This window comes from Natator depressus, chromosome 9 (assembly GCF_965152275.1).
Source record: "Natator depressus isolate rNatDep1 chromosome 9, rNatDep2.hap1, whole genome shotgun sequence".
Classification (NCBI taxonomy): Eukaryota; Metazoa; Chordata; order Testudines; family Cheloniidae; genus Natator; species Natator depressus.
In genome coordinates this window covers 27,720,663-27,742,942 of record NC_134242.1, presented here as the reverse complement: position 1 = coordinate 27,742,942, position 22,280 = coordinate 27,720,663, and the positions used below count along the sequence as shown (strand labels likewise).

General features: G+C 40.1%; 1 protein-coding gene across 3 annotated transcripts in view; it reads left to right on the top strand.

Annotated features, from left to right (window-relative positions):
* Window positions 1-22,280, top strand: part of RNF13 (ring finger protein 13) — a 103,179-nt gene that overhangs the window by 61,304 nt on the left and 19,595 nt on the right. For all 3 annotated transcript variants that reach the window (XM_074963782.1, XM_074963784.1, XM_074963785.1), the window contains 4 exons: window positions 3,284-3,371; window positions 5,984-6,074; window positions 9,015-9,120; window positions 17,387-17,480. In XM_074963782.1, the coding sequence (XP_074819883.1) occupies window positions 3,284-3,371; window positions 5,984-6,074; window positions 9,015-9,120; window positions 17,387-17,480 (379 nt within the window). The remainder of the gene's footprint in view (window positions 1-3,283; window positions 3,372-5,983; window positions 6,075-9,014; window positions 9,121-17,386; window positions 17,481-22,280) is intronic.

Genomic DNA, 22,280 nt, shown 5'->3' with positions numbered 1-22,280 from the left:
GGAAACTACAGAACCCAACCCCCCCAAAAAAGAAAACGAACCTTCTGCTGGTAGCATCTGACTCAGATGATGAAAATGAACATGTGTCAGTCTGCACTGCTTTGGATCGTTATCAAGCAGAACCCATCATCAGCATGGAAGCGTGTCCTCTGGAATGGTGGTTGAAGCATGAAGGGACATAGGAATCTTTAATGCATCTGGCACATAAATATCTTGCGACGCCAGCTACGACAGTGCCATGTGAATGCCCGTTCTCACTTTCAGGTGACATTGTAAACAAGAAGCAGGCAGCAGTATCTCCCGTCCATGTAAACAAACTAGTTTGTCATAGCGATTGGCAGAAAGAGAAGTAGGACTGAGTGGACTTGTAGGCTCTAAATTTTTAGACTGTTTTGTTTTTGAGTGCAGTTCTGTAACCAAAAAAACCTCAAACATAAACCTACATTTGTAAGTTGCACTTTCGCGATAAAGAGATTGCACTTCATTACTTGTATGAGGTGAATTGAAAAAGACTAGTTCTTTTGTTTATCATTTTTACAGTGCATATATTTGTAATCAAAAATATAAAGTGAGCACTGTGCACTTTGTATTCTGTGTTGAAATTGAAATCAATATTGAAAATGTAGAAAAACATCCAAATATATTTAATAAATTTCAATTGGTATGCTATTGTTATAAGTGAATTTAGTATAATTAGGGCTGTCAGTTACTTGCAGTTGACTCACGTGATTAATTTTTTTGAGTTAATCGTGATTAAAAAAAATTACAAACTTTAAATTGGACTAATTCCATCTCCAGAGTGATGACTGTCCAAAGCACTTTAACTTTGCTCTTGTAGCTTGAACCATAAGCCATAATCAGAAGAACTCTGAGATGGAACTGTAGATCTGTAATTCACAGTTGCCAGTTGTGGATAGATGGATAGATAACAAGGGAAAGGACTAAAGAATTTGGCCCACTATGTTTAAAATCTGACTAGAAATCTTTTAGAGGATCAAACAGTAACCATTAAATCTGCTATGTATGTATGTTCAGGCCTGCTTATAGAATTTTAGAAGTGTTACAGTAGTTGGCAAATATTGACTTTTTTAATGAGCACTGGTATCACACCGTAGTATGTGAGATATTGTGAGTACAGGGACAGGCTGCACCAACAGGAGTATCTGGAAAGCAGTGGTGTGGGACAGTAACTGCTGATAAATTGATGTAGCCACTGCATTTACCCATCACATAAATACAAGTGTTCATATTAAATCCTGCTTGACAAATTATAGTGGGCTGGCCAAAAGTTTATATTATAATTGTTTCCCACGTGAGATGCTAGCTCAGTCCAGTGTGAAGGTGGAGAGCACCTGATGCTACTCCGTTGGCCCCTATAGCCAGCTTGAAAGTGGTGATGGCACACTTCCCAGAAGGAGCCACATGTCTAGCTCTTCATGACTGGGAGGATGATTTATTATTTGTATTACCATAGCATCCAGGGGCCCCATTCACCTCATTGTGCTAGATGCTGTACAAATGCAGACCAAGATGACTTTCTATCCCAAGAGGCTTACAATCTAATGATAAGACAGGAGACAGATGATATAGATGGAGTATAACAACAAGGAGACAGTATTGGTCCTCATGATAGGCAGTGGTCTCTGTACACTAGCAACCTAACTTGTCAAGGGCTTTGTTAGCATCACAGCAAAGGAGACTTGAAGAGAGATTTGAATAATGGATAAAAGTTGTGGATATTTATGGGGAACACTGCCCAATAGCAAGGGCAGCATGAGAAAAAGCACTGAGGTGTGTGTTTGAAAATTTAACAAGTGGGCAGTGAAGGATAGATAGCATCATGGGCCAATTGCAGGCGAGCACTGACAGCTCAATAGTAAATAAGAGACAACTGATAGCATGAGGATTGACTATGAAGGGTCTTAAAAGTAACTACAAGCAGCTTATGTTTGATTTAATAAAGAATATGGAGCCAGTGGAGGGATTCAAAGGGAGGGGTGACATGATCAAGTGACAGGCATGGGGCAGAGATCTTAGCAGCAACATTCTGAATGGATACAAGTAGGGAAAGATTGCATTTGTCAAGTCCAGAGAGAAGGATGTTGCAGTAAACGAGACAAGAATTTTGGCTGCATGGATGGATGTACTTTGTATTCTGCATCTTAGATGTTACACAGAAACAATGAGCAAGATTTAGATATAAACCAGATGTAAGCACCAATTTGAACATGATTCTCAGATGCGTACCTGAAGAACAGGCAGGATGGTGCCTGATGTCCAGAGTGATTGAGAAAAGAGTAGGAGGGAGGGCATGGGCAGGAAGATTAGGAGCTGTGTTTTAGCCATGTTTAGCTTGAGGTGGTGGCTAGATATCCTCAAGGAAGTGTCAGAGACAGGCCAAGATTTTAGTCTGGGCAGGAGACAACAGGCCTGGAGTAGGGAGGTAGATCTGAGGTATCAGCATAAAGATGGCAGTTTAATATATGCTTGCAGATGATATTACCCAGAGATAAAAGTACAACACTGTTACCTTGAATGGTGGATAAAGTAAAGGGCCTCCAATGAATATCCAACCCAAGTGATCTGACAATCAGAAATATTTTTATAAATATGGGCTCAGATCACTCAATTACAGCCCAGGAGTTCACTGTGCAATTCTACACATGGGTGTAAAAACAGCCTTTGCAGTCTCTGGCTGATCTTTTGGCATAGTTTAGGACAGTTTACAGACCCCAGGGGCCCTTTAGCAGCCACATATCAGTGAAGCATAGGATAGCCAGAGCTACAATGCCATGACTATACCTCTACGCTGGCAGCAATGCAGCTGCTTTGCACTGCACCTTAGGATCTGGTCCATATTCATAATTCTGCACTACTATAATAACACATTAGTGATATTGTGAACTGACAAGTTAAAGAGATCCAAGCATGATCTAAAGGCAAAGATTATGACTTAAATGTCATATTAAAGATAACTAGTGGTTAATCAAAATAAGTTACCCTCTTGATTTTCAGAAATGACAAAGGTTTTTTATCTTAAAGTTGAAGGATTTTAGGACTAATTATGTAAACATGAAACCTGCCTGCACAGAAGTGATTTTTATACATTCTTAGAAAGAGTACAGTAGCATCCTATTTTAGGAATATCTGCTTGTTTGAAAAAATGCCTTATTTCTAAATGAAAGTGGAGTCATTTGCACTCCTAGAATGTTGTAAATTAGTATTTTGTTTTATTGTAGAAGACTGATATATTAATATAACAAGTACTGTATACGACTTACAGGTTTTAAATGCACAGAGAGCTGGATACAAGGCAGCTATAGTTCACAATGTTGATTCTGATGACCTAATTAGCATGGGATCCAACGACAGTAAGTACAGGTATCACTTCTCTCCTTTTGAAAGTTATTCCATCCACTATAGCATATGGTATTAACTTCAATTTATTATAATCAGGAGTTCCCCCTTGTTTTAATGTATTTAAGATGTTAGAAGCTGGTGTGTGAATGTATGTGCCTGCTTATATATGGTATTTGCACCATTATGGTGTTTGTGTTCTGTGCAAGCATTGTTCTGTCTATTCTCCTTGTTAAAATTTTGGTTCAGCTTTTCCATGGAAGTCAAGTGGTTAAAATTTATGAGCAAGAGGAGTGTGATTGGCCCAATAAATAGCTGGAATGATGTCAGTTCTCGTTTGTTATTACTGAAGTAGGAATACAGCAAAAATAGTTACTGGTGCTCCATGGGATGAGGATCCAAAACATATTGTAATTTTTGGGTGGGGAGTCTTTTTCCATGCTCACTGTTCTGTGCACAGCTGTCTGTTCACCTAAATAACCCCCAAAGGATTAGACAGGTACATACATTTATTCCAGTGAAAAACTGAAGGTATTCCCAGAACACAGCATACAAGAGGTATGATTCCAGTATATGCTGTTTTGATATGATACATTCAATAGGTAGTAAGTTGAGAACATATTTGCAAGGTGGTTGAAATGTCAGCTTCCTCTCGTGATATGTATTTCAGTGTTTAATGAGAAAGTGTTCATGTGATTTACTGTTGAGGGTTTAAAATATTCTTTATCTCTAAAGTAGCACACTGCCACATAATACCACTGTTGCCAAGGAAAAAATATTCAATTTCTATTATTGCATATTTTGGATAGATCCAAAATATTGCTTCTGTCTTAGTGCTGTTAATTTTCTGTGATATTTTGATCCTTTTCCTTCACTTTTCTTCAGCTGATTGAGTACTGAACAGGAGCATAACTGTGAACAAACACTATTTCCAGATAAAGAGACACCTTTCAGTGAGCTGAGAAATTCACTTTCAACAGACAAAACACTAAATTGTGGGAAAGCTGTAAGAAGTGTTCTAAGTGAAATCCCCAAGCATGTGATGCTTGCTTGGTTTCAAGTTTAGCTATAAACTCAAAATGCAAGAGAGGTTTGCAAGAAACCTTTGAAACAATTTCAAGTGACCACAGGCCATTATACATTTTTTGCATTGCAATCAGAAAAGTATGATTCCATACTGGGAAACCTGAACACTTTGATGTCAACCAAATTTCACTGGAACTTTGGATTCATTCAACCTTGAAACTTAAAGTCACAGGTGCAAATCCACATGAACTGAAACCAAGTAAGCAAACCCAGATAGTTCACACAGCTTTACTTAATACATAAATGAAGCCTGCCTTGTTAGCTGCCCTACATTTGCACCTCTCTTTTAATATGTACCTTTATATATTTACTTGAGTGGCAGCCTGTAGTTATAGTTATGCCACAGGACTGGGAGTCACCTCTGACACTTCAGGCCTGAAGTGTCAAACTGAGGATCCAAAACTGGAGTCTGCTTTTGAAAATTTAGACCTGAACCTTTCTACACTTCTGTGTCTCCATCTGTCAAGTAGGGACTAGTATGTCCCTTTCTCACAGGGCCAAATTCACTATTGACTTAAGCAGTTGCCATTCCATTGACTTTAGTGAAATTGAACCCGCTTGGTGAGTTGTTCCTCCTATGTGTAAGACACATTGAGATGGACCATAGAGTAGCACAAAATGTATTATATGGATTTATTGAGTTGGTAGAGCACGACAAAGCTATTTCTATTTCAGATGCACCATTGACACCTCAAAGTGTGTAAGAATATTATACAGTTGAAACCTGCCTGTGGAAACCCTTTCCATTTCAAACCTTATAATATAGTATTAACTCAAGACCAATATTTATATATTTTCTGAAATAAGATGAAGCACTGTTGAAATGAACTAGTGTAAGTTAGTAGAGCATCTATAATTTTGTTTCCTCTCTTTCACTTGGTTTTTTTACTACAGAGAGTTCCCTACCTGAGGTCAAGAGAAATGTTGCAAGTTTTTGTGATTGTATTCTGTGATGGGGGGAGGAGGGGGCAGGGGGATGTTGCTTTCCTTCAGTCAGATTTCTTGTGAGACATGAGTAGTGAGGTTGGGCTTGCTCATTCCCTCCTTTCTACTTTTGGACTTTTTCCAGCCTAAAGTCATCTCCACTGCTTTCATTTAGATGAAAATGTGGAACATATATAGGACCAGATCCTCAGCTGGTATAAGTCAGCATAGCTCCTTGAAGTCAATGAAGCTATGCCAATTTATACCAGCTGGGGTCTGGCTATAATTAGTAATGCTTTGGTTAAACTGTAATTTACCAAAGGATTTCTTGTTATCTTAAATATTTTTGAAGAATTATCAGTTGATGTTTGCACAGACAGCAACTCTAAGATACCACTACTAGTAGCACAGGATATCGTTTTGTAGATGGACACTTTAGTTAACAGAATGTATTAATAGCATATTGTATACTAAGTCTATCTTAGAAGAGGTCTCCACACACTGATTGTCTCATGAAGTCTTCATGGCTCTTTATAAGACAATCTTAATTATTGGTGTGCCCATAGAGGCTGAGTTCTGTATGTCAGTGCTAGTCTTTTGTTCTTTTTATGTACAGTTGAAGTTTTAAAGAAAATTGATATTCCATCCGTCTTTATTGGTGAGACATCAGCTAATTCACTGAAATATGAATTCACTTATGAAAAGGGGTAAGTATTTACCTTTTTAAATATGTAACTTAATATGCAGTAACATCATTCCTTGGATTGTTATCACCTCTGTTTAACCTTTACTGAAGATCAAGAATTTTTTTCTGGATGAAATCCTGGCCAAACTGAAGTCAATGGAAGGCTTGCCATTGACTTCACTGTGGGCCAGGATTTCACCCTCTATACTTTAAACATTGACTGTAGATGCTTGATCCCTATAAGATTATGTGGTAAGTATTTTTAAATAAATAGATGCTCTGACAGAGTGGCCAGTCTAAGAATCTGAAATTGCAAAAATAAAAAACAAAATCAGACTTTTCAGTAGTTCTTTACTTTAGGGCCACAGTTGTTATGACTGGCTGCAGCAAAGATGTAGTTGCTCTTAAGTTTTTAAGTTCCCTTGACGAATGCTTACTGAATACTATTTTTTGAGCCTGTCAGCCTGACTAGTACTTTGGCAGGCTTCTTGAGATTCATAAGATATTTGTGGCCACTTTCACATTCTTAAAGGATACTGCACATTAGAAATTAGCTTAGGGGAAGCATCATCTAAATTTCACATTCAGCATGTTTACTCAAAACTAACCTCATGTATTTGTCAAACTTTAATGTATTTACTATAATTAAAATAATGGTGTAATCACTGATAAAGTTACACATTTATGAATTTATGATAAAAATGCTCACTTATTCATACTGATGGTAGGCTGGCTTCCCTCCCCCCCCCCCACATTTTTCACCCCTGTTGGTCTGTCAACTGAAAGACTTAGAAACCCCCAGCTGTACTTTTAGATCATACAAAGGTAAACAGATACCAACCCCAAACATCTTCCAATATTAGCCTAATATAAAATCTTATACAACTGTAATTAAAATTCACCAGTCCAAGCCCAAAATCCCACTCTTCACCATGATGACTGAAAATTTAAAAAGTTACATGCCCATCCAGTAGTATTATTTTCTCTGAACACGGAACATTTTTCAAGGCTGTCCTAAGAGAAATAGGCCTGAACTGAATTTTAGTCACTCAGTTGGATAGTTGCTACAAAAACACAAGTCTAAACAAAATTCTTCCTCCTGGTTTCACAGCAGCAGCACGTCCTGCTGACATGAGAGACTCAACTTTGTAAGGACCCAACCTCAGGACTCTGCTGGATAGACTGTGGGAGTGCAGGTGACATACGAGTTTGTAGGGTAGAATGCTAACTACCCTAGTCTAGCTAAGCCCTTCTAGCTATTGTAGCTACGTTAGTACTGAAGTCAGAGGAAAGTCTGTTCTACTCTCCAGGATACAGGGAAAGGTGCCACAGAAGTCGGGGTGGTAGTATCAGGCAAATGGAATAGCAACATAAATTAAGATATTGGCTTTGCCAGTTCTTGGAGGCTGCAACTCACAAAAATGAAGCAGCATGAAAGTAATTCTATATGTGAACTGTAGAGACTATGGGAATTACTCTACAGTTGAGTCCTCTTACAGTCTGATTGAATGGCACACATGAGCCATGCTGCTAACTGTTTCACATCAGATATTGTTTTATGGCTCTATGTTATTTCAGGGCATTCATGGGAAGGGAAACAAGTGTTTGCAGTCACTGAATATTGATGCAATATATGAAATCATGCTGGAATATAGGTTCTCTCTTATACTTATGTATCTTTGCAGTTTTAAAACAGAAAGATTTTTGAATTAATGCAGCTGTAATAAACACGTGCAAAGCTTGCCTCTAAAATTTGAGCTAGGTTTGGCAAGATTACTAAGGTTTGCAAACCTTTCCACAACACTAGGCAAGTTTTCAGTAGCTTGGAAGGCAGCATAGTCCAGTGACTGGTATATGAGAGTGAGTTACAGGGTATCTGTTTTTTTGTTGTATAACTTAGGTGAGTCACTTAAACATGGTATAACTTGGGAAAGCAACTAAAAATTGCACTTGGGGTTCTGTGTTTTTTGTCCCTCCGTTATTTTTATTTCAAGTATGCTCTGTCCACATATGAAAAGATTTTTCCTACTTGCCATTTCTGCAAACTCAGCATAGGATATAACCGCCAGGCTGAGTTCTTTCCTGCTTATCACCAGTATCTGAGACTTTGTGAGCCAAATTCTGCAATCCGTTTTAACTGTGCAGTGTCATTGTCTTCAGTAAGGTCAAATGATTGTAAATGCCAGCAAAATATGCCCCAGGATAGTAAACAGTTATATTGACGATTGGAAAGGATCCAACAAAGGGGAAACAAAAACACAACCAAAATATGTCTCTCCCCACACCTACCCTCCTTTAAGACATTCACAGGAAAGGAGCAGCCTTCAAGTTCAGAAAGTCCTTACCTCAAGGCCCAGGTTCAGTTCCTCAGAGAAAATTTCCCAGACCTGAAGAAAAGCTCTGTGTAAATTCAACAGCCAATAGAGTTAGTCCAGTAAAAGATACTATCTTCACCCACTTTGTCTAGTATCCTGGGCCTGATAACAGTTACAAGACTGCATAGGTCTCCCAGTTATTCATGCAAATTAGCAAGGTTCTACTTCGTTAACTAGAGGAGACAATGACCATTTAAAACTGACTCATTCTAAAACAGGTATACACAGTCTATTTTCAGCTGAATGTCTTCATGGTGAATTGGAATGCACATTAGGGGTAAAACCCTGGCTCCATTTAAACCAATGGCAAAATTCCAGTTGACTTAATTGGGGCCAGGAGTTCACCCTGACAAGTATATTGATTCTAATGATTGCAGTTTTACCTATTTATTTCATTAGTATTACACTGACTGTGTTGACCTTTTAAAAAAAAGTGGCTGAATATTTTCATATTATAGATACTCCTTTTATGTGCCTGAAGATGCTAATTTTTCTTTTGATGACTTTACCCTTTTGAATTTCTGTTGTAAGCTTCACTGTTTGTTAAAGTTTAATTCATTTTAAAATTGTTTTTCTTTCCCCCACAGTGGCCATATTATGTTAATCCCAGAGTTCAGTCTTCCTTTGGAGTATTACTTAATTCCATTTCTAATTATAGTGGGAATCTGCCTTATACTCATTGTCATATTTATGGTAGGTGTTGCTCTTTAATCTTTTTCCTTCAACAAAACAAAACAAAAAATTACAGGACTGTAGCCAACTGAAATGAGTATGGCCCTGGATGCTTATTTAAAGAAACAAATAAAGTTTCAGGTAGTATTTAAACTGATTGTACTCACCTTCAAAACTTGTGTCATTCAGTTCATGGTAAGAATTCAAAGCACCCTCTATACCACAGTCCTGCTTTTCTTTATTTGTCAGTCAGCAATCTTCTTTGTTTAAAGGGAATCAAAGCCATAGCAACTGCCCTACAAAAGGAATTTCTCTTCCATGCTAGCTCTCTTTAAAGTATTGTTCTAGCTCACTGAATGAGAGGAGCTGCAGCAGCCAGCAAGTATACTAAGTTTAGTGTCATCCTAGGACCCAGTTGCACAGGGAATATCGCCACTGAATTCCTCCTGACTGGAGACCAGTGATGTGCTGCAAATGTTTCAACAAGGAGCTTGTACAAAAATATTCCCCCTTAACCTTGTGATAGACCTTGTCTCCCAACAGTGTATATGTGTTACAGATAGGACATTAGAGGGACTTAGGATGACCAGATGTTATATAGACTGTCTTGATATTAGGGGCTTTGTCTTATATATGCAACTACACCCCCTGCCCCTGAAAAAAAAATAATCCCGATTTCTCACACTTGCTATTTGGTCATCCTAGAGCAGGGATTGGAAACCTTTGGCATGCAGCATTTGGCATCTTAGGGAAATCCGCCGGCGGGCCAGGACGGTTTGTTTACCTGCAGCATCCGCAGGTTCAGCCGATCATAGCTTCCACTGGCTGCGGTTCGCCATTCCAGGCCAGTGGGGTCTGTGGGAAGTGGCATGGGCCAAGGTATGTGCTGGCCACCACTTCCCGCAGCCCCCATTAGCCTGGAACGGCAAACCACAGCCAGTGGGAGCGGAGATCGGCCGAACCTGCGGTCGCTGCAGATAAACAAACCGTCCCGGCCCACTGGCGGATTTCCCTGACGGGCCGTGTGCCAAAGGTTGCTGATCCCTGCCCTAGAGGGACTGGGGAGACAATTCATTTAAATAAAATACTTTCCTCTCTCTCTCTCTGATGTGCCTATCGTGGTATCTAACCATAACGAACAGCTCCAGTTGCCAAGCATACTAAATGCCTCATGCTGGGAACATTTTTATTTTGTTCCTGAAAAGTATCCTGAGTTGATTAATAGTCTAGCAGACTGTTCAACCTTGGGCTTGGGGTAAAGACCTTGTTAGAACAGCTGGGGTGGGGGAGTGGGGAAGCCTTCCCTGTGAATACTTTTGGAAAATACCTGACGTCTGGTGCAATCTGGTACATTGCAAAAACGAAAGACTTGCTCTTCAGAAACATTCATGAGCCCCAGGGGTAAGCCATCTGTGGCAGGGATGATTTAGTAGAATACAGAGAGGGAGGGTGAACTCCATCAGAAGCAGGGAAACGTCTCAAGCTTCCTGTCAGTTTGGCTGAAAATTTTTAACAAGGGGCTGCTGAGAGCGCCTAAAGGTATGTCTACACTGCAGCTGGGAGCTCCTGAGCAGACAGACTTGCAGTTGTGGGGCTTGAGCTGGCATGCTAAAAACATCAGTGTGGACATTGCAGCTCAGACTACTCTCAAGCCCCTGCAACCCACCCCCCACCCCATCTTGAGACCTGAGCTGCAGTCCAAGCCCTAACGTCCGCCCTGCTATGTTTAGTGCACTAGCGCGAGCCCCCCACTAACACAAGTCTGTCTGCCCAGGCTGGGAGGATCATTCCCCTCTGCAGTGTAGACATACCCCGAGAGTCCCCTCAAGCACATCACTGCTCCTCCCAAAGAACTGGGCTGGAAGTTACCTATGATTTGAATTTGAACTTTTCAGTCCAGTTCTTAGCAGGAATTTTCACCCTGGTCTGCAATACAGAGTGAGGTAAACACAAGGCATCTTATGTCAACCTAACTATGTAAGTGTCTACACTAAAATTTCGTTCCTGACGATGTAACTTGCCCACTACACAACTTAACTCCACTTCCATGAGAGGGGTATAGTCAAGGTAGTTAGTTTTACGCAGTGTGACGTAGAGACTGCGTTGCTTACATAGATTGTTGCTCCCTTTCAGAAGCTGTGCTACAATGCCCCACATTAACGGTTCAATCAGCGCAAGTGCTCCTGGTGAGGATATGCACTGCCAATGCAAGGAAGAAATTACTGCAGTGGCTTTACACCAGTGTCAGCTAGGTTAACAATTTTGTAGTGTAGACATGCCCTTCAACTGGGTGAGTAACTTAGAGACTCGCTCCCCAACTGTTCTCTGATCAGAGTCTCTGGTCATTCATAATTCTCCTTTTCCATAAGAAGCAGCTTCCACATCAAATGCACTATGGTGCATTTTTACAACTCTTTCAGTGATGACTCATGTTACATTGATGGTTATTTTAGTTATTTTGAATTATAAATTCAAATTAAATTATAATTTTAAAAGTGCCTGTCCTTGGTTGTAGGCACCTTTGGCACCATTAAAACATCATCAATGACACAAAAGATTAAAACTTTTCCTCTTCCCAAATCCAGAGAAGAAGAAAATAACCAACCAGAGATTACCTCAAGCCCAAACAATACCTTGCCTTATCCACAAACACCATTTTGTCGTTCTTCCCCCAATAGCATGGGTAAGTAGATAGTTCAGTGTGTCCTGAAGGTCAGCAGATTCAGATACTTCAAGCCAAGGGGTTAATAAATTCCATGGATGATGGCCCTCATGGAGAATGCTCCAAGAACAGCCTTTTCTCTTAAATTGTCAGTGCTGCAGCTCCAACTCCAGCACCTCTGTTCATCTGCTCAGTGTGAAGCTGAAGTTCAAAAAAGCAACCAAGATGTTAGGGTGCATAAAGAATGAGATGGAGACCAATACAGAAACTATTGTAATACTATTATGTAAATCAGTGGTACTAGATTTACATTTATCTACAATACTGTGTGCAATACTGGTCACCCCATCTCAGATTAGAGGGCATGGAAAAACCCTCATATGAAGAAAGATTGTAAGGTAAATAATGCTAATCTTTTCAAAGGAGATGAATAAGTGGATATGAGAAAAATATATAAAATAATGAATGGTCTCTAGAGAAAATAGATTATGAGCTTGATTTCAGTAGAATGAGAATTTCACCCCAGGTTTCCATCATGGATGCCTCATCAGTAGAGAGTCTTTCTTCTTTAAAGGTGCTTCTTCATGCCTTCTTGTAGACTTTTGCCACCAATTCAGCTGCTCATACTCCATCTTGGTGTTAGAACAGCTCCTAAAGCTTCCTTGTGAACTTCAGGGAAGTCTTCTTCAGGGCAAGAAATTAACTTCTTTATAGACTGATTTATGTAGGTCAGCAAGGGACAAGACTGATATTAACAAAAGCCAGACTGAACTCATCAAAAGGCCACATCTCCTTAGAATTGCAGCTATTACCCTGACAGTAGAAAAGACAGGTTTCTGCATTACAAATAACATTAACCGTGTTACAGGAAATATATGTGGAATTTTGTTGGGATGGCAGCAGAATATCCAAGCAAAGGCCATACATACAAGTTGAACAATTTGTCCTTTTTAGGTCTGCCCTTTAAGTGTAGGACCTATTGATGTCGATGTAGAAAAGGTCAATGCTCTGAATTAGCACAGTTTTATAACAATTGAATGGGATAGCAGCACTGTGGTGGTGCCTAACTGACACTTGCTGAAATGAAAGCCCTATCCTGCATGATTTTGGGACCAAACAACTGTCTGTGCAAGCCTTAAGGGCTAGACAGGATTACTTTTGGGGAGCAAGCCACTTGGTGAGGCACAGCTGAGGCACTGTGACTACATCCTCTGAGTCCCTTGCTCAGAATAGCCGAATGGCTCTGCTACACAATCTTCTTGGGCTACAGCTTCTGTTCTGGATTCTTGTGGGGGGGATGAGATGTTCCACTTTTTCCACCAATGCCAGTTAGAAAACTCTCTGTTCTGGAGCTAGTTTTTAAAATCTTTTTGGCCGTCGGTATAAGGCATCTAGTCCTCTGGATAAGGCAGATCTGAGATCCTGCTTAAGTCACTTAGCTTCCCTTCCTGAGCTTCCCCCTCCGTAGTACAGGGCTATTACTAGATACCTAGAATGCTATGTAAGCGCTGCATGTTCCTAACATCATGTGAGAGTGGTAGAGAGAAGGCAGTTTCCCAAGTAATAGTGCGACTTCCCAGATTAAAAGCAAGCAAGATAGAGACAATTGGAGTTAAGTGAAGGCCAAGAAGGTCATAGATATATTCTGTGGGTTGGACCTTTCTGATAGTAGACAACACATGTAGACTTGCGCACGGAAATAGTTGGTTCAATGCCATGCGACACTCCCAAGTAACTTTAAGATACATTTTGTAGAGTCAGAGGGGAGAAGCAGGAGAGAAGGGTAGGTCTGTAAACTCCTCCTTGGTGTTAAAAGTCATCTAAATTTAACCTTCCAAATGTGAACCAAGTATAAAATACTTTCTTTGTCTGCAGATAGCCTGAAACAATGCCTCTGAGAGGTCTGGATTCCTCTGCTTCCATTAATCTCCTTATGATGTTAACTTTAATTTTTCATATGGAACTATAAATATAAAGAGAGGGATATAAATATTTCCAGGTGAACTTTGGGATGCTGACAGATGTCTACTAGGTCAGATTGTGTGCTGAAGAATTGCAAGCCCTGATTTTGTTTAGTTGTACTTAAATTGTTTTTTTTTTTTTTAGATTCTTTACAAAAGGACATTTAAGACAAGAGGGTACCTATTACAGACAGTGCAAAGGGCAAGATTCACCATATATACACTGAACATACAGCCATAAAAAGGCAATTTAGTACAATTCTGTTTGACTTTAATTAAATTTAAAGCACGCTTCAACTCGGCAACTATTTTTTATCCATTGTGTGGTTGCTTAAGACAGATTTCTCTGTATAACATTTTGAATGAAGGGCAGGAATATCAGAACTATTCTGAGCCTCATAAATCAACAGTGTAACATATAACTGCCGCCTGTTGGATATAAGTTTACAAGCAGAATTTTAAAATGTAAAATGATTGATTTTGTGTTTACACCACTTCATTTTGCTAGAAGTCTTTTAGACTGACTGTGAATGGTAAAAATGTAACAGTTACCAGTACTTCAGCTTTATTCCACTTATAGAAGAAAATAAAACGAAACAAACAACTGTTTCTAAGGGCTAGTCTGCTCTGACAACGCTAAAGCACTGCCACAGCATCGCTTTAACGTGGCTTGTGTGGTCACGGCAGAACCCACCTCCACAAGGGGCATAGTTACCAGCACTGGGAGCATAGTTACCAGCGCTGGTGCACTATCTACACTATCTACACTATCTACAGTGCTGAAACTTGCTGCGCTCAGAGGGGTGTTTTTTCACACACACACCCCCCAAGTGAGAAAGTTGCAGCTCTGTAAATTGCCCGTGTAGACAAGCCGTAAGGTGAAAGGTAATCCTTTCATGATATAAATTTATTACATCAGTTCAGGCCATCTACAATTGAATTGACCAGGACATTTCTCCTTAGAATTGCACTTCTTTCAATTCCCTCAATTCTGTCTTCCTAGAGCAAGAGAAAACAACAAACCAACAGCAGCTGAGCTGACCCAAAAGGGCACTGCCACAGTACATTGCTCCCAGGGGACCAGTTGTCTAAACCAACATAATCTAAAGATACCAGGATAGATACTATAATGATAGAGCCATCACAGATTATTTAAATACATTCATCTCCAGGACATCTCCTACTCTCTGAATTGCAAATAAAATACCACCTTGGATTTTTACACCTCAGTGCAGTGCGTGGCTATAAACTTGTCCAACACTGCTAACAAGTTGAGGGCAGAAATACATCTGATCTGTGTCCTGTTCCTTTTTTCTCTGTAGTCATGAATGAGAGGTTACTCAGATATCCAATCAGACATTCGCTTCAGCCACTGGACTGAACCCTAAACAGAATCCAGACATGGTCTCCCAAAAGATTTGTTGGATTTGGTCCTCCAACACTTCTTCCCATGAAGCTCAAGTTTTAAATAGGAAATAAATAAGAGTCTGTCTAGCATCTAAATCCCAGATGATTAACTGCAGTTGTCATGCTTATAAGAAGCACACGGGGTCTTTTTCAGGGGAAAAGGCAATACATTGCATTTATTGGAAATACAACAATTAGCATATGCATGCAATCACACACACACACATACACACTGTCCGACCAGTCGATGTTATAGTTACCAGTCCAGAGTCCAGATCAATCTAGTGGCCAGCTAGGTTGATCGTGGGCAGGGAGGAGTCGGGTTCTGTCGGTCACGACACAATGCTCCGGGGAAGTCTTGGCAGGACGAACCCAAAGTTTCATAGCAAGGCACCCTGTTTATGTAGTGATTTTCCTTCATTGGGACCAATGAGTTTTGCACCATCATGCTGTAATCAATTGTTGTTTAACGAGTGCTTGTTTTTTTAAATTGATTTTTTATTTTGTTTTTTTATTAAGTTTTTTAGGGAGTTACCCCATGCTGGTTTTAATTACAGCTATTTTGTTTCCATTGATAGGTGCCTGTTTTATTTTTAAAGTTGTTAATTTGCCCTTTTCTGACATTTCTATAGGAGCATGTTGTAATATCCTGGTGCCCTTGCATTTGTCCTTGATTCCTTCCTAAAACATCTGGTCCGGTAATGGCCTCACACTTATTTTTTAACACACACATTCCTCGTTCACACACAAAACAAAATTAATTTACACAAAACATTTAAACAAAAACATCAAATTGCAATGCAAAAAAACCAACCAATCATTGCATTTTTTTACTTATTTTAAAATGCTAAACCTTCAACAAAATGGTAACCCTCAAGGTCTGTCACTGCCTTAAAATGAGCTTCAAACACAAATTCTGGCTAATGCATCTTTACCAATGGCCCATTAGGCATTCCTTTCTGCTGTTCAAAAAAAAGGGCTAGCAAAATATAATCAAATCATACACTTACACATTTAATACATGCTACATTATTATTCTTTATTTTTTATTTTAAATTATATAAAATACAAACATAAAATCCTACTACTACACAGTTCACACCTGGAAAAAAAAATGCCTGGAAGTTCAGTCTCCAAAACAGGGAAATCTAAATGTGCTATAAATGCAAAGCAAAAAATGGCAAGTTGGTTTTCCTCAGGGAAGAATTACATTGATATCAACATTTCAGCTAAACTGTCATGAGATAGCATGTTTATAACACGCTGTGTATTTCGTCTGTATCACTCATACCTACATTTATACTTACATTATATTAAACAAAAGAGATAAGAGGTAGTTTTACAAGAATAGCAGGGGTCAGAAAGTGAAAACAACTCCTTAAGTGATTATCAGATGGCAAGGAAAATTAACATTGTGTATAATACAAATATTCAACAGTGTTTATTGTACCATAAGGTAGCTAGCTGTAGAGTCTCTTCTGCTTTGACTGTATAACTGTTACAGTTATCAAAATGGTGAGCTCTGCCATTTTCCAAGTTGGATTGTTCAGTTTGTCTTTTAGCACCATTGTAGTTAAGGCTGTCTCATCATTTTCTTTCTAAATTTGGCCACGAAAATAATCTCATCATATAAAGCCAGGACATAGTAACAGACTAAAAATATCTGTGGGACTGTAAGAAAAAAAGCAGGATGATTTATTCTGTGTGATCAAAGGGAGCAAGATAGGAGACAGCCTGAAGTTAGCAAAAGGGAAACTGAAGCTAGGTGCTATGAATAAATTCCTACTAAGCAGGAAATAATCTGCTTGCGGAGTTATACTGGTATAGAACCACTGTAAATGAAAACAGAATCAAGCCAAATGAGCCATATACTGCTGTGACTACACCACCTTCTACCCCATTGACCTGAGCCAGGGTGTTGCTTCTGAGGGGTTGTACGGGATGCAGCAAGGAGTTTTCCATTATTTCCTATTAAATTATTTTCTGTATAAATGTAATATACATTCCACTTTTAGTATCATGGTCACCTAGAGATCTTACTGGTGTAAAATTATCCTGCTTCACTGCTATTTGTACGTATACGTCTTTGCCCTTGAGTCCAGCTGGGACAAAGATGGCTGTATATTACCCCAATCCTGGGGACAGTTCATCTTTGGCTAACTTAGAATGGTTGCTCACAAAACAAAACTGGCTATTTCATTGTTCTTTTGCTGTCTTTTGTGTTTCCATCTTCTTATTTATGTCTGCTTCTTTCCAGATCACAAAATTTGTGCAAGATAGACATAGAGCAAGAAGGAATCGACTTCGAAAAGATCAGCTTAAGAAGCTTCCTGTACATAAATTTAAGAAAGGCAAGTGGATCTTGGTTGTCTAAATAATCCAACTCCATTGGTCTTAAATAAATACTAATATCTAAATGGAATTTTTTTATAGCTTTGAAAACCAATTCTGAGACTACTTAAACTGGACAGTGCCATTTGAAATGAAAGCACATTCTAACAAAACAGACATCTTGGGCCTGCTCCTGCTCCCACTGAATTAGAGGGAGTTTTGACATTTGCTTCCATGGGAGCGGGAGCAGGAGCAGGCCCCACATGTACTGTTGTGCTTTAGGAGTTTATTATGGTATTTTATACACCTCATAATCCTGCGGGAATTCTGCACCACTGTGCACATGCAGAATTCATGTCCTTCGCAGATTTCTGTGCTTCCCTGCAGAAAATGACAGGGAAGCAAAGGGAAGCCACAAGAGTGGTCACACGCCTCTCCCAGCAGCACGGGTGCATCGTGTTGGGTGCCTGGAGCAGCTGCCAGAGAGGTAAATCTCTGCTGGGGGGGGGGGGTGGGCGGCAGCTGGGGATGCCCAGGCCTGTGGCTTCTACCATGCGCCAAGCTCAGCTGCTAGGTACCAGCTGGGCTGGGGAAGACAGAACTTCCTCTTCCCCTGCAAGGAATGGATGGAGCTGGGTCAGACCCACCCCCAGACGCAGGAAGCTCCACACCCCCTCCTCTGCTTCTTGCCCCATCACACCTCAGCCACAGTGGGAGGAATCACTGTATGGGGAGCTGCTCCTCCCATCTGCCCAACCCCTGTACATCCAGACCCCGCCATACTTAGAGCCCCCACCAAGCCTCACCCCCTTGCATCCAGAACCCCCTGCTGAGCCTCACCCCTGCATCCAGACCCCCTCCCACCAAGCCCATCCCCCTGCATCCAGACCATCTCCCGCAGTGCCCTACACTTGAACCCCCACCTTCCTACACCTAAACCACCCTGATGAGCCCCCCACCCAGATCCCCATCCCACTGAGTCCCAACCAGCTGCACCCAGAGCTCTACTCCACCAAGCCCCATTCCCTCAGCATCCTGACCACCCCGTTGAGTCCCCCACACCCAGAAACCATCCCACACCTGGATCTCCCCCATACTAATCCCCTTCACACTTGGATCTTACCAGCTGAGCCTGCTTGCCCCACACCTAGATTGGGGGCCAGGATTAGGTGTGCTTGTGAGACTTTGTCCCCCTCGCTCGCTATCTTGGTGCACATGGAGAGGAGAGGCAGGACCCTGGAGGGTTTCTGGGGCAGGCCCGGCTCTTGCGCTGTGTCAGTCTGTGTCCCAGGGGCAGGGCTGCAGGGTGATCTCCCACCTCCTTGCAGCCCATAGCCTGTGCTTCTCACTGCCATGCTGGAGCCTCCACATTTATTTATTGACAGATAAAATATGCAGAATTTTTCAGAATTTTAAAATATTGTGCTCAGAATTTTTATTTTTTTGGCACAGAATTCCCTCAGGAGTAACCTTAAAAGCCAATGCTAAACCTAAGGTTATTTCTTATGTCCTAAATTTTAACTGTCAGCTCCTTCATGCCCCTATGGCTCCCTTTCTGTTTTCTCTCACTGCATTAACAGCGACTACAAGACTGTGTGATGTTTTATTTAGTCGTGTCTGGAAACAGAAGTATTTGGGGCATGTAAGTTGCCCACTGTTTTAGAGGCTCTGCATCAGCTGAACTGTGTTGCAGGTATAATCTACCCACTTTTCTGTAGTGCGTGCTGCTTTCCCTCCATTCACCCAATGCTCCTAGGAAGCCAGGGGATGTGATCAGTTAAAAATTTAATTCCAAAATATTTACTTTGTATAGAGTTAATCACTAAAAGTTAGTCAAAATTACTAAACACACACTGAGAAATTAAAAGGGCAATAATTTCTTTTATTCAGTGCAATAGAACAAGCCTTTGACAAAGTCCCTCACCGAAGGCTCTTAAGCAAAGTAGGCAGCCAGGGGTAAGAGGAAGGTCCTCTCATGGACCAGTAACTGGTTAAACAATAGGAAGCAAAGAGTAGGAATATAGTGCCAGTTTTCACAATGGAGAGAGGTGAATAGCTGGGTCCCTCATAGATCTGTACTGGGACCTGTGCTGTTCAAAGTTTTCATAAGTGATCTGAAAGGGGGATGAACAGTGAGGTGCCAACAATACAAAATTACTCATAATAGTTAAGACCAAAGCTGACTGCGAAGAGTTACAAAGGGATCTCACGAAACTGGGTGACAAAATGGCAGATGAAATTCAGCACTGATAAGTGCAAAGTAATGCACACTGGAAAAACATAATCCCAATACATACATACAAAATTATGGGGTCTTAATTAGCTGTTACCACTCAAGAAAGAGATTGTGGAGTCATTATGGATAGCTCTCTGAAAAAATCTGCTCAATGTGTGTCAGCAGTCAAAAAAGCTAACAATGTTAGGAAACAGTAGGAAAGGGATAAATAACGTACTACCACTATATAAACCCATAGTACGTCCATCCCTTGAATACTGTGTACAGTTTGGGTAGCCCCATCTCAAAAAAGAAGTATTAGAATTGGAAAAAAATGACAGAAATGTGCATCTAAAATGATTGGGGTATGGAACAGCTTCCATATGAGGAAAGATTAAAAATACTGGGACTGTTCTGATTGCATAAGAGACTAAGGGGAGATATGATAGAGGTCTATAAAATCATTAATAGTATGGTGAAAGTGAAAAAGGAAATATTAAATTTACCCCTCTACATAACACACAAACAAGGGTTACCAATTAAATTAATAGGCAGCCAATTTAAAAACAAACATAAGGAAGTATTTCACAGTGCATAGTCATTCCTAAGGGATGTTGTGAGGGACAAAAACATAATTGGGTTCAAAAAAGAATTAGATAAGTTCATGGAGGATAGATCTAGCAATGTCTATTAGCCAAGATGGTCAGGGATGCAACCCTGTGCTCTGAGTGTCCCTAAGCCTCTGACTTCCAGAAGCTGGGATTGGATGATGGGATGGATCACTCGATAAATTGCCCTGTTCTGTTCACTCCTTCCGAAGCATCTGGCACCAGCCACTGATAGCAAACAGGATACTGGGCTAGATGGACCATTGGTCTGGTGCAGTATGGCTGTTCTTATTTCCTTAACAGCCATTTCAAAAAGTCCTGCATGTTTTGGTCTGCTTCCGCAGAAGAGCAGTATCTACTGCACACTTCACTTTTGGTCTTTCACATACGCTATAATTTTGCCATGTAATAGTTCATTTGTACAAGCTAGTAGTAGGTACAAAAAGAAATTGAAGAAAATCTCATAAAAATTAATGGCTACTGCAAAGTTCATGTTAATGTGCAATGTATTTCGGTGTGCAAAAGTATCACTTTAGGGATTGGTTTAGATTCAGGGACAGAGCCATACGCAGTTCTCCACTGCCTCTGATAATGTTCCTGCATTATTAACAACATCGAGGGTACTACCTGCAAAGCAGATGTTAGTTTAAAAGTTTGTACCGTGTCATGTGCAAAGTTGGTCTTATAAAAAATAATAAGCTTTTCACTTTACAGGGTTGACTGAACCTTGCTATAATATTCTATTTCTCTGGGGATAGAATTGGCTACAAAGGAGTGATCTAGAGCCAAAAGGCTAATATTAATTTTGCTCCCTGTTAAGGATTCCTAATTAAAACCAGAAATATTAAGCGTGCTGGGGTTTGTTGGGTTTTTTTGCATTTTCCATTGAAAACATAATTTAGTGTTCCTTCAAGCAAGTCAGTTCATGGGGTTTACTGTTAATTATTTATTGTATGTGTTTAGTGAGAGAGGAGGAGTAATGTCTCAGTATCATCCCAATTGTACACATAGCTCCTATCGCCAGAGTATCTATTTGTAACAGCCTACTCACTCTTTTCATGGTTTGCCTTGGTCTCCCTCCCCTTTCCTCTTGTTTAATTGTTTTAATTTGGACAGCAAGCTTTTTAAGAAAGGGACTGTCTTCCTTGAAAGCTCTCTTGGGAGGGAACGATAGCATCATGACAAGTCTAATTGGGGGAGGTCTGAGGATGATCTATACACAAACTCATTGATTTTACTTGTTCAGCTGGATGGCAACTGCTTCAGGTGACACCAGGATGAGACATTCAACCTGTCTCTAAAAAAGGGTCACCTTTTCTTTGCACTTACAAATGATAATCTGCTTTACATGTATAAATGCAGTTTTTCTGTGCAGATTTGAAGTTTGTAAAGTGTACAGATTTGGAGTTTTCCAATTTGGATGTTCAATTATGCTGCTTTGATGCTTTTCTGAATAAAGACTTTTCAGGGAAGAAAGGGAAAAGTCAAAACATAGTAGGAAACCTTGAATTGTTTAGGGGGAGAAGATAAGGGAAATAAGGACAAAAATATCCAAGACAACTGGGGTTTCAGAGCAGTATAGAAAGAGTAAAACACACACAAGTGAAAGCAAAATTCTTTTTAAAAAACAACTTTCCTCTGTGTTTAATATAGATTCACCACACTTTGTTACGATCAATACATAGTTTAAACTATTTAATATTTTGAAAATACACCATTTGTAAAAACCAAGTGTTTCTTTCAGTGCATGTATCTGTGTGAATATTGCACACATCTGCAGCACACGCCATGTCATTCCCAGCCAGAAAACATCCTGTGGCTGGCTAGTCAGCTCACTCTTGTATTTAGGGGAGATATTGTTAGTGACCTCTAAGTAAGGTAATGAAGTGCAGGACCTTGACATTCTCTGATTAGCTTTTATCATATCTATAGCAAAGGTACTCAGACAGCAAGCTATGAGGAGACTAAACCCTTTGCTCTATAAAACTATGAATCAA